Here is a 14457-nt window from a genome sequence, read left to right as displayed (position 1 = left end):
GCGACTGGCAAACAGTACTGTCTTCGTCCCTTGCTCCAAGGGACTGCCTGTGCCTTGATTTCTCCAAGTGCTGCCTGTCCAGACCCCAAGGCTGCCTCGTGAGTTGGCACCACGTGGAGTGACCCCAGCTCCTGCTCTCAGAGGCATCCCATGCATGCTGTTGCCCATCTGGAAATTCTTAATAATTTCATCTCTGACCTCGAAGTCTGATGGGGACAGTGAAGCACGCACACGAGCAGAGGAGCTGTGCCAGCTGCAGTGGGTGCCCACAGGTGTGGACCCAGTCCTGAGGACAGGGCAGGCAGCATGCGTCCTCATTGTGCACTGGGACCCGCAATTGTGTGGCTGCATAGACCAGCCTTCACGTCCTGGAAGAACAATCTTCCCCTCCCCCAGCCCCGCCCCATTACTCAGAGTCCCGGTCAGTTAGATAATCTGATTAGTTCCTTCATGTTAATGAAAAGAACAAGAACCAAAGTCTCAGTCCAAGAGCACTGAAGGATTTTAAGCTGGTCTGCTCTGAAGAAGTCCTTCTCTCCCATTTCTCACCCTGGATAACTTACTAGTGCTTAGTAGCTTGGGATGTGAGAAAAAGATGTACTAGAATCATGGAAGGTTATTAGCAATCACCAGATCTTTAGCACAATTTCAAATACATCTTTGATTCTATAAAATACCACAGCTACATATTTTGATTATTCACATGATAAGGGTTTATACAAATAAGTATCAATGTTAAATGGTCCTTGGCATTCACTGATCTGATATTCTAAGCTGAATTCCAATATCATATGATGCATTTTTAAAAATTTTGTTAGTGTCTTAACTAAAGGCAATTCCATCTAGGAAAGTGCCTGATTACAGCTTTAGGGTCTGTAAATATTGGTCCTTTTTACCTAAAGAACAAACTGTTCATGAGAATTTTGTTGTTGTTGTCTTTAAATGAGAAAGAGAGATTGAATATAAAATATTTGTTCTGGGCTTCCCTGGTGGCGCAGTGGTTGGGAGTCCGCCTGCCGATGCAGGGGACGCGGGTTCGTGCCCCGGTCTGGGAGGATCCCACGTGCCGCGGAGCGGCTGGGCCCGTGAGCCATGGCCGCTGGGCCTGCGCGTCCGGAGCCTGTCCTCCGCAGCGGGAGAGGCCACAGCAGTGAGAGGCCCGCGTAACGCATTAAAAAAAAAAAAAAATAAAATAAAATAAAATATTTGTTCTCATATTATGTTTTTCCAGGATAGAATTCCCGGATTCACACTTAAAATTTTTCAAAAAGACTGCTAAGTATGCTAGAAAAACAAAAAGCAAGAGAGCCATATCATGGGGATTTGCATATAATAGGAAACAGTTTCCTTAAAGACCTTTTATAATGTGTATGCATTGGAATTGGAGTGTTTTACACTAAATGTGGAAGTAACAAAGTTTATTCTTTAAAGAAATTTCATTACACTGTGGAAATGAAATTAATTAATATTTAAGATTTAGCTCAAACTGATTGAAAGTTAATGTCTTCTTGGTAGACAAACAAGAGAGAGAGTTTTTGTTCATTTCTATAGGAGGAGAGCAATAGGAAAACGCTGTTTCGCTATTCGAATGATAAGAATATTGTTCATTTTACACAGCTTGTAAGTGTTTTTCTTTACGTTTCCCCAGCCGTAGGTCTTGCTGCTTGCCAAGAGCCAGCCCTTCCCAGCAACAGCATCAAAACAGGAGACCGATACATGGTGAACGATGTGCTGTCCTTTCAGTGCGAGCCTGGGTACACGCTGCAGGTATTTTGATTTTTTATTTGAGCTTTTGGTAGTAGAGGGGCTCAGCATGGTAATCCTCAGCCAGCTCACTTAAGACAACGCCCTAGATTTGTACCCAGAGACCTAATCTAGTTTCTCTCATTCAGTTTGTGAATCAAAGTAGTCGTATTAAACCATGCATACAGGTAAATTTAATGATGATGCGGAAATAGCTTCTAAATGATAAAGCATCCTTTTAAGGTTGAGCATATTATTTTCATAATACTTTTATTTCAAAATGTATACTCTCCCAATAACTAGATAAAATTCTAAGGGACAAAGCATTGACACAGTCTCCTCAACAGTCCCCTCCTGGCAACCCGATAATTGGGTCGGCTCTGAGTCCCATGCTTGTCCTGCATTGCAGACTGTTCTTATGAGTTAGTTCAGTAAATCTTCAAGTGCCTACTTGTGTGCCAGGTAAATATGGTGCTCAAATAATAGGGTTAAATGCTTTTCAAGAAATGTTAGGCAGAAGTTTTTATAGTCTTTTATTTTTTTAATTAAATTTCTTTATGTAAAGTTTTAATAAACATTTTACAAACCAATGTATAGCAACATGTATAGCAACAAACCAATGTATAGCAACATGTTTCTGTTATTTGTTTTCTGGGTTAGCCACAAATAAGCATGCTCCCAGAACAGTTTATCTGTGTCCTCTAGCATAATCCACATATAATTCTCCCTACCAACAATGAGTACTGAAATCTAAACATGTATATTCCAAAGTCCAACAGACATATTTAAGCCTACTTAGGTTTCTACACTTCAGTTAATTCAGGTAATAGAGTACTTTTTGCTGTATGTTTATTACAACACTGAAGCTGAAGGTGTTTCAGGAACATTATTTTTAGTTGTATTCTGTAAGTGACTTAAATAAAACCTGGAGTGCTCATCAGAAAGAAGTTTCGCAGATACAGCAGTGAAGTGACAGCATTGCATATAGTCCCATTTCTGTGCGCTGGGGTAAATATCTTGCAGAACTGAGACCAGTTAGAGCAGCAGCAGCAAACGCTAGAAGCTGATGGCCTGCCCGCCAGGTGCTTCACGTGCAGAGCCTATGTTACTCTCAGTCAACCTCATGGTGTGGCACTGGGGGTGCATCTTTCCCTAATGGAGAAGGGGAGTGAGCCAGTGCCTGAGAGGAGGGGGTGGGCAGACGAGCTGGCACATCTGGAGGGACCACCTGCAGAAATCAGCCTGGGTCTTAAGTTTGAGAAAATATCAGTAAAACACCTAACACACTTCAGCAAACGAAAGCCAGTATAGCTATTATTATAAACAAACATCAGCATATAAAGCCACCTTCATCAAAACAACCTACAACCTGCGTTCATAGATCTTGGTGGGTATCACAGTAATTGCTTTGACTCTGCAAAAACATGGGCGGAGACTTGGAAAGCAGAACAGGAGTTACTGAAGAAGCTTTGCCAAACCTTCATCCATGGAAGCAAGCTTTTAACCAAGCACGTCAAGGCTGTTTTAACTGATTCTTTAAGGACAGAAACTTCTTGTTTCACGTGTTACAGCAGAAAGAATTATAAGTCACATCCCAGGGGTTTCATTTAGAGGAATACCTTACTCTATACTGACAAGCCATTTTTATGCTTTTTGGGTTTTTTTTACTTCTTTATAAATTGACTTAAACCATGTAAACATCATGCTGTCTCTCTCCTCTCCCAAATTCCCACACGTTAACACTTTCTCTCACTCACGTGTGTTCATCTTTCTACACGTTTATGACAGCACTTTGCATTTACTGTCAGCATCCTTTTATAAAGAAGACTTCTGTAGCGCTCAGAGAAGAAACTAGAAAGGGTTATTTAGTAAAGACATTTCTTACAATGAATTGTTTAATATGCTGCTTAGAGATAAAAGCCTGCAGACACACATCTGTAGAGTCCAGTCAGGCCACTTAGCTCTTGTTTTCAAATGCAAACTAAGATTTTTTTTTCTTTATAACAGTTTCAGCATTGAATTTACAAGCTGTGACTGTCTCTCATTCACATGAGTTAAAAAGGATTCTGGACTTTTTAAAAAGTTGCTAACAACTGGGAATTTTGGTAACGCATTAGTATATTTGGAATGACAGCATGCATAAATTACATACTATTCATGGAAAGAATTGTTCCTTTTATGGTTTACGTACAAATGTCTATAAGTGCATCTGCCTAGTGAGATTCAGGCATAAAGTGGCAGAGACAGGACACATCAAAGGTCAGTCCCGGATATCTGAATGATTAACGATTTCCTTCTCTCTAGATTTGTTTTACTTTTCTTTTAAAAGATGAAAAACGAAAATTCCCATTTGAAGCCAGTAAATAAATACACAGATTCCTGCCTTGTTTTGGATCCATTATAAAAATTTCAGCTGGAATCACTAATATGAAATGTCTTTGCTGAAATCAATAGCAGAATGTGACCTAGATTGGTAATAAATGACCATTTTATTGGTAGTCTTCCATAAATAGCTTTAAAGGCTTTTGTACTTTATGTTTGTCCAAAATTCAGAAAGAAATTTATTAAAGATAACGTAATAGGTCAGAGAATGAGGAGATACAGAGCATGAAATTTGGCAGGAAAAGCATTATCCTGCATGTCTTCTTTAAGAATAAGTGTAGTCTTCCTTTACTGGAACAACTTTTAAGAATATTAGGAAGTAGGAGAAAATGAGTTTTGTGGCACATGAATTGAGTATGAAACCTTCCTAAGCTTGGGGAATCGGTTTGTCATTGATAACTGCCTTAGTGCAAATTCTTGTTTGATGCGTTCCCAATATGGCTGGGATTATTTAACATGAATTAAAGGTTTGTTTTTCAGCTGCCTCTGTGCCAATTTTGTTTGGCAAATGGAAATTCACAAGATAAGTATGCATGGCACATAAAACCACCAAGTCACAATGAGGAAAAAAGTAAAATTGAATAGTCTGCACACAGAGGTGCCCGTTCACTACCTTCTCTTTCATCTTAAAAGAGATTTTAGCACAAAAGACTGAGAATTTAACCTGCTGCTGTTTAATTTTTAAAAGAGTAATAATAGGACAGATTTTTTGAAGGTTGAAAGTTGAAAACTTTATATATTTAGAGGATAAAGAGACCTTGAATGATGGGGATTAATTTCATCGCAGACACGTTAATTTGACAGCTGTGAGGCTGTCTGATAATAAAATGAATATTAAGTCTCCCTTTTTCTCCAATAAAGGAAGAACTGACCCAGTTCTTTGCTGAACCGTAAAGGTCATGTGAGTTGCACTTGAACCGTAGGCAACCGTGAAAGTTAACCTTTGTATGAGCAGATTACTTACCTTTGACATGTCACCCTTCAGATCAATACCTAGTATTTCCTAATCACTTTCAGCCTCTCAGACCAAAAGCTGTAACTTTTGATGATTAAAAAAAAGACTGACTTTGACCAATTCAGTTTAACATTGTAAGCATTAGGGAAGCATCCTGGCAGAAATAAAGACCGTTGAAGGGGACATCACAAGATTTTGATTTCAGTGACAAGAAACACAGTGATTATGGATTTTTTTTCTATTTTAATTCCAAATATGAGATTCATTAACGCACATTAGTAGATTTCATGAGTTCTGATTTTTTTGCATTTGTAATTAAATCAAAAAGGGAAAACCAAAGAAAGTACAGATGTTCTCACAAACATTTAAGCCTTAAATACTCTATGTTCAGTTATGTGAGTTTTATTTCATTTTCTCTTGAACAGGGCCGTTCCCACATCTCCTGTATGCCAGGGACTGTTCGTCGTTGGAACTACCCGTCTCCCCTTTGCATTGGTATGGACATGCCTTCCGTCACTGGGTCTCTCTGCATATTATCAGTAACGTAATGGTGATCTCCTTGAGCCACCTTTGAGCTTCACAGATGCACTTTTAAATTCCTTTCAAACGTTTGTTACATGATGATAACATAATAATGCTGTTACCGGATTGGACAAGCATCTTCTCCCCCTGGATGTGGTTCCTCAGCTTTTCCAGCATCTCTGAACCAACCAACAGGGATTAGATGCAAGAGTGCTAGCTCGAGGCACTAAACGCACAGCACATGCGTATCAGAAGCCAGTGGATTAATTCATGGCAAGAATGAATGTAGCTGGTCGGAGAGTCTGAGGAGGGTTCTGTGTACACCTTTAGCCTCAGGAAAATCACATTTCCAGAAACAAAATTGAGAAGTACCGATAAGTGATGTGAAGTTGGAGGGACAGTATTTTATATCAAAGAGTATTTGATATCAAGGCAGCCGCCCTTGTGGAGGGACTCACTGGGACTGGGATTCAGCCATAGAACATCCGTCTCCCTATTTATTTTTAAATGAAGAGCTTTCCCTTAAACGTGGGAATTTAAATATTTTAAGCTTTGAAATAAAATCAACTCACAGTGGGTAGTCATTGCTGACACTCTGTATTATGTGAGGAAATGTTTTATTTGAATAGTTTACTTATATTAGCCAAATATAATTAATTGTATCTTTTATTTTACATGTTTCGTATATTAGCAGATGTCAAAGATGCATCAACTTCCATAACACTTGCTTGCTCCTAATTCCTTACAAGGTATAGAGGAAGTTTTTTCATTGGAAAACTCACAAACATCCCACAATAAATTTCAAAGACTTATTTGAGAGATTGAAAGTTTTTTTAGCTGTTAGCTTTAGATTAATCCAAGCTGGGGGATTTTAGGACTAGAAATCCATGAAGAGATAGTATTTTACTAGTAAGTTCTTGGAAATCTCAAGTCCTGATTTTTTTAATAATAGTACTAAGGAAGATAATTTACAGCAAAACACTTCTCTGCAAGTTACTGAGTGTCAAGCGTCATTCCCAGAGCTTAACCAGTATTAACTAAATTGAACATCATGACAAGCCTCAGGGTAGCCAAGCCGTTTGCCAGGGCCCTGCACCAAGCTGGCATTCCCTGCATCATGGGATCCCTCCAGCGGGACATGGCCTGTGCCCTGGAGTAAAAATCCCATATATTCTTACCAAAATATCAGGAATCTGTATAAAATAAGATATATAAACCCAGTTAAAACCCCAAGATATCTGGCTCTTTTATAAAAATAAGCACCTTGTTCTTTAGCCATACCATTGTACCAAAAACTCTTTGAATATGCTGTTTAACCATAAGAAAAGGCCTGGCATGGAGGGGTTTCCCCAGCAGGAGGCAGGAGTCAGGCTACCAAATTATGGTGGACAGATGAGCCCCGAGAAGAAGGCTGAGACTTGAGGGTTATACTGAAAATCTTGCTGGGATCATTGGACAGATGTAAAATAAGAGAATCCCATTGATGGAGTTTTTAAAATATCACAAAGGAAAAAAGATGGATACACAGCTTTTGGGGGCTCTGTTTGTACGCCTATCCAATGGTTCTTGTCTTTTGAGATGAACAAAAGAATGCGATCACATACAGTGATAACTAAGTACTCAAGGAATTAGGTTATCATCCTTGTTTGACAGGAGGTGCACCCAACATCGAGACCCCCTTCTCTCTCTCCCAGGACAATGATAGTTGTCTTGACTTAAAGGTGTGAGTATTGATGACAACTCAGAACCTGAAAGTCAATCGGGTGCCTGACCGAAATGCATTAAATTGACCAAGCTTTACTGGGAGCCTCTGTGGACCAGAAGTAGATAAACTGAAGACCTGTCTTTGTCCTTAAGCAGTGGAAACTCAGGAGGGAGAACTAGACCCGTAAATAACTGAAGGGCATCGCATTATGTATGTGCTGAAATGAGGTGCAGGTTCGTTTCTGAAGACTTGCTTCTAGGTAGCGTGGTCCCATAGAGTGGGGGGAGGGAATTGTCCTTGCTGGAAAACGATGACACACAGCACTAACTCCCCTTGTCCGGCCGACAGCGACCTGCGGGGGGACCTTGAGCAGCATGGGGGGCGTGATCCTGAGCCCGGGGTTCCCGGGCACCTACCCCAGCAACCTGGACTGCACCTGGAAGATCGCCTTGCCCACTGGCTACGGTGAGTGAGACACTTTATCATTCCTCAAAATTCAACTTTTTAATTTTTATATTGGAAAGAATTAGGCTGAGTGAAAAATGGGCCTATTCTGTTGACCTAAGTGTGTCTTTAATTGAAAGTAGCTTACAGATTTAAATAAATCTTTGGCAGAATAACTTTGAGAACAGAAAGTTACTTGAAAAATCAGTTCAGCCGTGCAAGACTTTTCAAGGCAAATTAAATTAGTTGAATGATGAACAGTAGAGGCACATGACGTGCAGAATGTAGCGTCCCTAATTCAATTATCAATCTCTTTATAACACTGTCTTTTATAATGTATCACTGGAATTCAGTAATGGTGGTAGTTTCTTTTGAACAATTTTTAAGGTTTTTCTCAGGTTATGACTCATTCTAGTATTCTATAAACTTTTGTTGTTATAACTTGCATTGATTTAGGTTTATGAAAATGGCTTTTTATCATATTTAGTTATGAACTTTCAGGTTACTTACCTTAAATAGTTCCTAATTTTAATTGTTATGTACACTAAAATCCCATTCTGGCCTGCTTCAGAAATCCACAGTCTGTGTGAAATTTCGATTCCCTATCGTGCCTTTCCTTGTCTGCCTCATGATGTCCTTATATTTTAGTTCATTAATTTGGGTTTTCCCCACCTGTGATTTTCTCAAAAGTACGCAGTATGATAGGGGTGCCAAATTAGATACTCACAGAATGTCCCAGAGTGTCTCAGAGGAGTTGAGTACTCATGAATGTTAGTTGAGGGATGAATGAGCATAAGCATAAGTGGAAATCGTTACCCTAGAAGAGGATTATATTTTTTAAGTTTTCAAAGCTCTTGCCTTGAGAATCTGTGCCGGGAGGGCAGCAGGAAAGGGAGGGTCCACCTGCTCAGCTGAAAGCCGCCAAGACGGCGGCGGGCGTGAGGCCACCAGGGCAAGGGGGAGCGTGGAAGGGACCCCTCCCCCCAGCGTGCAGAACACACGTGAGGTTCATGTCCACTGAGTTCCTGAAGGGGCCACCAGAGTGTGGGGATAAAAACGGGGAGACAGTTCACAGAAGGATCACAGAGGCGCTCTATTTCTTCCAGGTTTTTTAGTTTTGTTTTTTAAATCCTGAACTCTCTGAACATAGAGGCCGTAATTGTGCTCTGTGGTAGACGGAACAGAAGCCTTTGTCTTTAACCAACATTGGCTCAGCTATCCTCAAAGCCAGGTCTGTTTTCTCACCCTGGGGATCTGAAGATCTGGACATGGTTGGTTCAGTGTTTAGAGCCAGGTGTCAGGATCGGAGCTGTAGGTGACCCAGGAGGTTCCAACAGGGTCTGAGCATCTTGAGGGTCACAAGTTTATAAGACGAGTAATGATAGTTCACTCGGGCTACTGCACTGAGTGAACCTCCAGGGACCTCGTCTTCCTCACCTCTGAAAAGGAAATAACCACACAGGGTTACATGAGGATTCACCAAAACAACTCGGGCGGGAAATTTAGTACCGGGCTTGGCATGTCGTAAACAACAGCAGGAAAAAGCTAGCTGGCCTTTGGATTGTTGCTGCCAATGGTTCCCACTGTTCTTTCAAACCTCATCAGAAGCATTTTACTCATGAATGGATATACACATTTTATTAATTTATTTTCCCAACTTTACTGTTCTGTGATTTGAGAAGGCTGTCGTCTGGCATATTTCCGTATGTAGCTCACTCACTGATAAACCAATATGCAAGACAGTAACTCAGGAAAAAAAAAAAAGAGCAGTTGTATTGTCTGACCTCATGATCATGATCTATGAACCTAAAAAAACTTATTTGAAGAAAGGTCAAAATTTTAAAAATATTTATGAAATATTACAATTAAAATTATTTGTCTTTAAAATCTGTGATATTGCCTAGTATTGGGCTTTAAAAAGCATCTTGAAGAATAAGCAAAAAGAAACCTTATGTCTTAAATCCTAACTGCACGCAAAATAGTATGACTGTCCCTAGCGCTTTAGAATAGATGTAGTCATGCTTCGGAATAATTTGCTACAGATTAAATTTAAGTACCACACCAGGTTTGTCTGTGATAAATTTTATACTCTGTAAATATACTTCTAAACATGACATTATACATTTAAATTTAGGGAAGAGGCATGTACATTCCCGTTTCCTGGATTGTCAGTTTGGGTTTGGGTTGCTTAGGGTATTAAGGATTATTGTACTAGTAATTACTGTACCGGTGACTGCAGTTCCCCCAGGCACCCTGAAAAACACACCTATCCAGAATATGAGACATCAGTGCCTTTTCTTGAAAAAAAATAGGTTAGATGCCTTTCACTCATGGAGGATTTTATTGCTGTGTTTTGGATCTTTCCATACGACTGAATATGCATGGGCCCACCTGATAGATATCCGACCCATTCGTTAGCAGCTACCAGCTCCGTCACATAATTCTTCTGATTAATCCTTCTTCCGTCCCACATGCATGGACCAGTCAGTAGCTTAATTAAATAGACAAAATGATTGGTTGCTCTGGCATCACTTGAAAGCCACCTTGGTCTCCCCTTGCTAATTACTCATCCCCCCCAGCAGCTATTTCCTGCATCCAGCCTCTGTGAGGGCCTGCAATCAAGAGACTTTGTCTAAGGAGTGGGCAGTGTATATGGTGGTTCCTCATGTCTTTGAGCTCTGAGGTTAGCTGGGTAGAAATCCTAGTTCTGTCAGTGACTGATGGTATGAATTTTCCCAAGTTATCAACATGTTTTTGAACCTTTATCCCTTATCTTTAAAACGAATACGATAAAATATCATTCTCCGACAGCCGTTAGGAAGTAATGCAAACGCCTGATACGGAGAAGGCATTACTTAACTGCTTTTAGTTTCTAAGCCAAATGCTCTAGTGATTTCTATGTTGTTTTCTTTCCTTTCCACAAATTTGGGTTGCTGTTTTGTGTGGCTTTGGCATGAGCTCAATCACCACAGAACTTGTGTCTCTATTTTCTCGAAAATTTCTAAAGGCATAGTTAACAGAAATGAAATCAAGTTTTTCTACTTTACCATTACTTTTTTTTTAACATCTTTATTGCAGTATAACTGTTTTTTATATTTAAAACCCACTGCACTTATACCGCACACCATGAGGTCCAAATTGGCCATGCCTTTAAACCATCTAGAAGTCTAAGGAGGATGTAAGAGACTCTTTAGACTATCCACTGAATTCTAAAACCGTTAACTCCTTTGCTCTGTGTTTATTATGTACAGAAGATATAAAATAGAGCACTTTACTATTCACAGGTTCTATCACCTAAGAGTCGAGAGTTTAACTCTGAAGCCATTGTCAGGTTACTATTCAAAATTTTGTCAAAATCCAAAGTCAAAATTTTTTCTGCAGGTGCCTTTTACTGACACTTAATTTTCAGTGTGTAATGACAATCGGTGTAAATTCCACCCAAGATGGGCATTCAGACTGGTGTTCTTGTTGCAATGACACATTTTTGGTATTCTGTGAGGTAAGAAAAGAATAGGTTAACACTTATTTTAATCCCTTCGTTTTGGCTTCATGATGTCAAACTGGACACAATTTGCTGAAAATTAGATAGCTAAAAATTCCATTCTAAACCAGATTAGAGCTGGGCTTGGTTCTATTTCCTGATATGTATTAGGTAGTTTGATATGTGGCTGGATACTTTATCCTGCTTAATATGCTAATTTTTTTCATAAAATTATAATTGTCATAATTCCATTTCAAGTTTAATTCCGAATCAGTAAAAGGCCACGGTCACCATTTCCTTTGCTTTAGAGATATTGGCCAGCCTTCCTTTTTTTTTGCCCCTTGATCTGCTTGCTGTCTCTCATTTCTTTCTTGACTGGGTCATTCTGTGAATTTCAAAATGAGTCTCTGGATGAATACATCTGACGTCTGCATATGCTTATCTGAAATGAGCCTATTTTAAGCCATTTCCCTGCTATTTGATTTTATACCTAAAAAGAGGATACGTTTTTTAAGTGTTCTAATCTTGCCCTAGTTTCACATCCTATCTGGTACTTTTAGGACGTAAATAGAAATGTTAGTAATTCAGCATTCGTTTTTCATTATTATTGTGTCAGCTTCTGTGTTCTTCCTCCTGGTGAAGAATGTGACGGGTATTTATGAAACTCTGTGGACCACAGGGGTTCCGTGGCCTTGATGTAGCCACCAAAAGAAAAGAAATCCATTAGTATAGTTTATTAATTAGCTAAAAAAACCTCTTTTTCTTATCAGATTTGTGGACCAGGCCACAAAAGAGAACTGTATTTAATTCAGCAGTGGGTGAGGGAATAGATCAGATACTGTGCGTGACTCAGGAAGTGGTTCAACTGTCACAGGAGACAGGTCAGAATTGAAGGGCTGGGGACCACTAGCCCTGCCTGCTTTCCTTCCTTCTTTGCTTTCTCCCTGTCTCTCTCTCTCTTTCTTTTTCTCTATCTTTATCTCTCTCAATCCTTCTCTCTCTCTTTCTTCTTTTCTTGCTTCCAGATTTCTTTTGACCAAACGTATTTACTGGGATTTAGGAGAAAATGAATTAGCTCACTGACGTCTTTTCAACACTTTTTAATATTTGCAAAAATGTTTTAAATTTATAGGTTTGTTCCATGTTGGTCGTCTGTTGTGCCTAGTATTAGAATGGGCAGGACGGACACAGGCTGGGCTGTTCCTTCTCTGGCTGCTCATGTGTCACCAGTACATATGTTTGGACCATATGTTACAAATTGAATTACTCCTTCCAAAAAGGATTCCAAAGTTTGGTTGCCTTGTTGAAGATGTTTCATTGTAAGTCTTTCTTCTGCTTTTCACTCTCTCGGTCTCTTCATGAAGTATTCCACATTCTACCTCTTCCAATCTTCTCTATCAAACTAGATTGAACAATTTTAATACAAAATTATTTTCTCCAAAAAAATTGTAATATTTTTAACATGGTGATATCATTAACTTTTGACTAGCACATTTTCATGCTAAACCAGAGAACATGAGGGCTCTGTCAATTGGAGTTGGTGTCCATCCAACTCTGCCTCTCCCTGTGGTACATGGGACATAACACCCAGCCTTTCTGAGCCTTAGTTTGCTCATCTGTGAAATGATGGTCATAACAGTGATTACCTGATAAACTGAACCCCAAGAGTGATAGGTGGCTTTACACTCTGCCCAACCAGAAAGGCCATTATTTACTCTTTTGTTCCTCCTCACAAGGTTTTCTTCATAATTGATAAAATTGTGTTTCTTGGATGATTTTAAACTTTATTGAGTACCTTTAGGTTGTTCTTCCCTATTACTCTTTGCATGAGCTTTTCTTCTTCTTCTTTTTTTTTTTAATTGAATTCAGGCTTTTGATACCTGCGTTTTCCATCAATACTAAGTAGATATGTTACTTTAAATTCTCTAGGTATTTACACTTAAGGTAATCCACGTTAACATGATCTTTAATATGATAATTTTAATATCTTTAATTTCCTAAAACCTAGAAAACATGTCAAATATATTAGATGAAAAGGAAAAAAATAAATCTCTTTTTATCTATCAAGAACAGGAGAAGAATAACACAAAGTAAAGCTTTCCTCGTATGTTGAGAGAATGGTCTACAATAGCTGCTGGTCTTCTCAGTTTAGGCTTTACAAACCTAACTTAATTGCCTGGATTTGTGCAAAAATGTCTTTGGCATTCTAAATAAACTTGAAAGTGAATTAAAATATTTCAGACACAGTAGTCAATTAAATTTTCAACAATACCACAATGCAAATAACTCTAAAATATTTTGATGATTTTCTTCTAAGCTATCACTGTAGTTTATCTGAGACACAGATCAGTGTGATGCTAGCAATGCGGGTCCTTCAGACCGTCTTGGTATCTTGCCCTGTGCCAGGCTGTTAGATTGAATTGTGAGAGCTAGAGTGGGGTTGATCCGAGTGCGTTTCTTGCAAACACCAGTAATTTGTTTTGCAGGCACTACACAATTGAAGCAATCACTTACCAAACCAAGAAGTTTCTTGTGCAGTGGTATGCCCTTCCATTTAAAAGCCACTTTAAAGATTGTTGCATTTTGTTAGATCTGTATTGGCTTCTTCCTTGATAAAGCCACAAATTAAGGATGATTTGACGTACGATTACAACCTTGTGTTTCTGGTTGTAATGATTATAATAGCAGCTGGACAAAATCACTGCCATATGTATGGATGTAAGTCACCATTCTAAGAATTATACCTGCTTGTCTCTGTGATGCAATGCTGGTAACACCCGTATTTCACAAATAAGTTGACTTAGGGGCATTTACTACATGGACAAAGGTCACACAGCTAGTAGGTAGCTGAGGTGAAACTGAACCAAGGATCATTGTAATTCACAAAGTGTGTGCTCCACTCGGCCTCCTGGAGAGATGCTGTTTGGGGAAACTGATACAATTTTAATCCCTATTGGTAAACATTATCATAAAATTTGATATTAACTTCCACCGATTTTGCATATTTTTTCATAGGTGCACATATTCAATTTCTGAATTTTTCTACCGAAGCTAATCATGACTACCTTGAAATTCAAAACGGACCTTTCCACACCAGCCCGATGATGGGGCAGTTCAGTGGCCCCGACCTGCCTGCGCCCTTGCTGAGCACAACTCATGAAACGCTCATCCACTTTTACAGCGACCACTCGCAGAACCGGCAGGGATTTAAACTCACTTACCAAG

At 39.3% G+C, this 14457-nt stretch overlaps 1 protein-coding gene across 1 annotated transcript in view; it reads left to right on the top strand.

Annotated features, from left to right (window-relative positions):
* Positions 1 to 14457, top strand: part of CSMD1 (CUB and Sushi multiple domains 1) — a 1433388-nt gene that overhangs the window by 1268627 nt on the left and 150304 nt on the right. Inside the window, exons 38-41 of the mRNA XM_065899861.1 lie at positions 1649 to 1767; positions 5506 to 5575; positions 7656 to 7772; positions 14248 to 14457. Coding sequence (XP_065755933.1) covers positions 1649 to 1767; positions 5506 to 5575; positions 7656 to 7772; positions 14248 to 14457 — 516 coding nt within the window. The remainder of the gene's footprint in view (positions 1 to 1648; positions 1768 to 5505; positions 5576 to 7655; positions 7773 to 14247) is intronic.

This window comes from Phocoena phocoena, chromosome 21, assembly GCF_963924675.1.
Source record: "Phocoena phocoena chromosome 21, mPhoPho1.1, whole genome shotgun sequence".
Taxonomy (NCBI): Eukaryota; Metazoa; Chordata; class Mammalia; order Artiodactyla; family Phocoenidae; genus Phocoena; species Phocoena phocoena.
The sequence above is the reverse complement of the archived record's forward strand: the minus strand, read 5'-3'. Positions and strand labels throughout refer to the sequence as shown.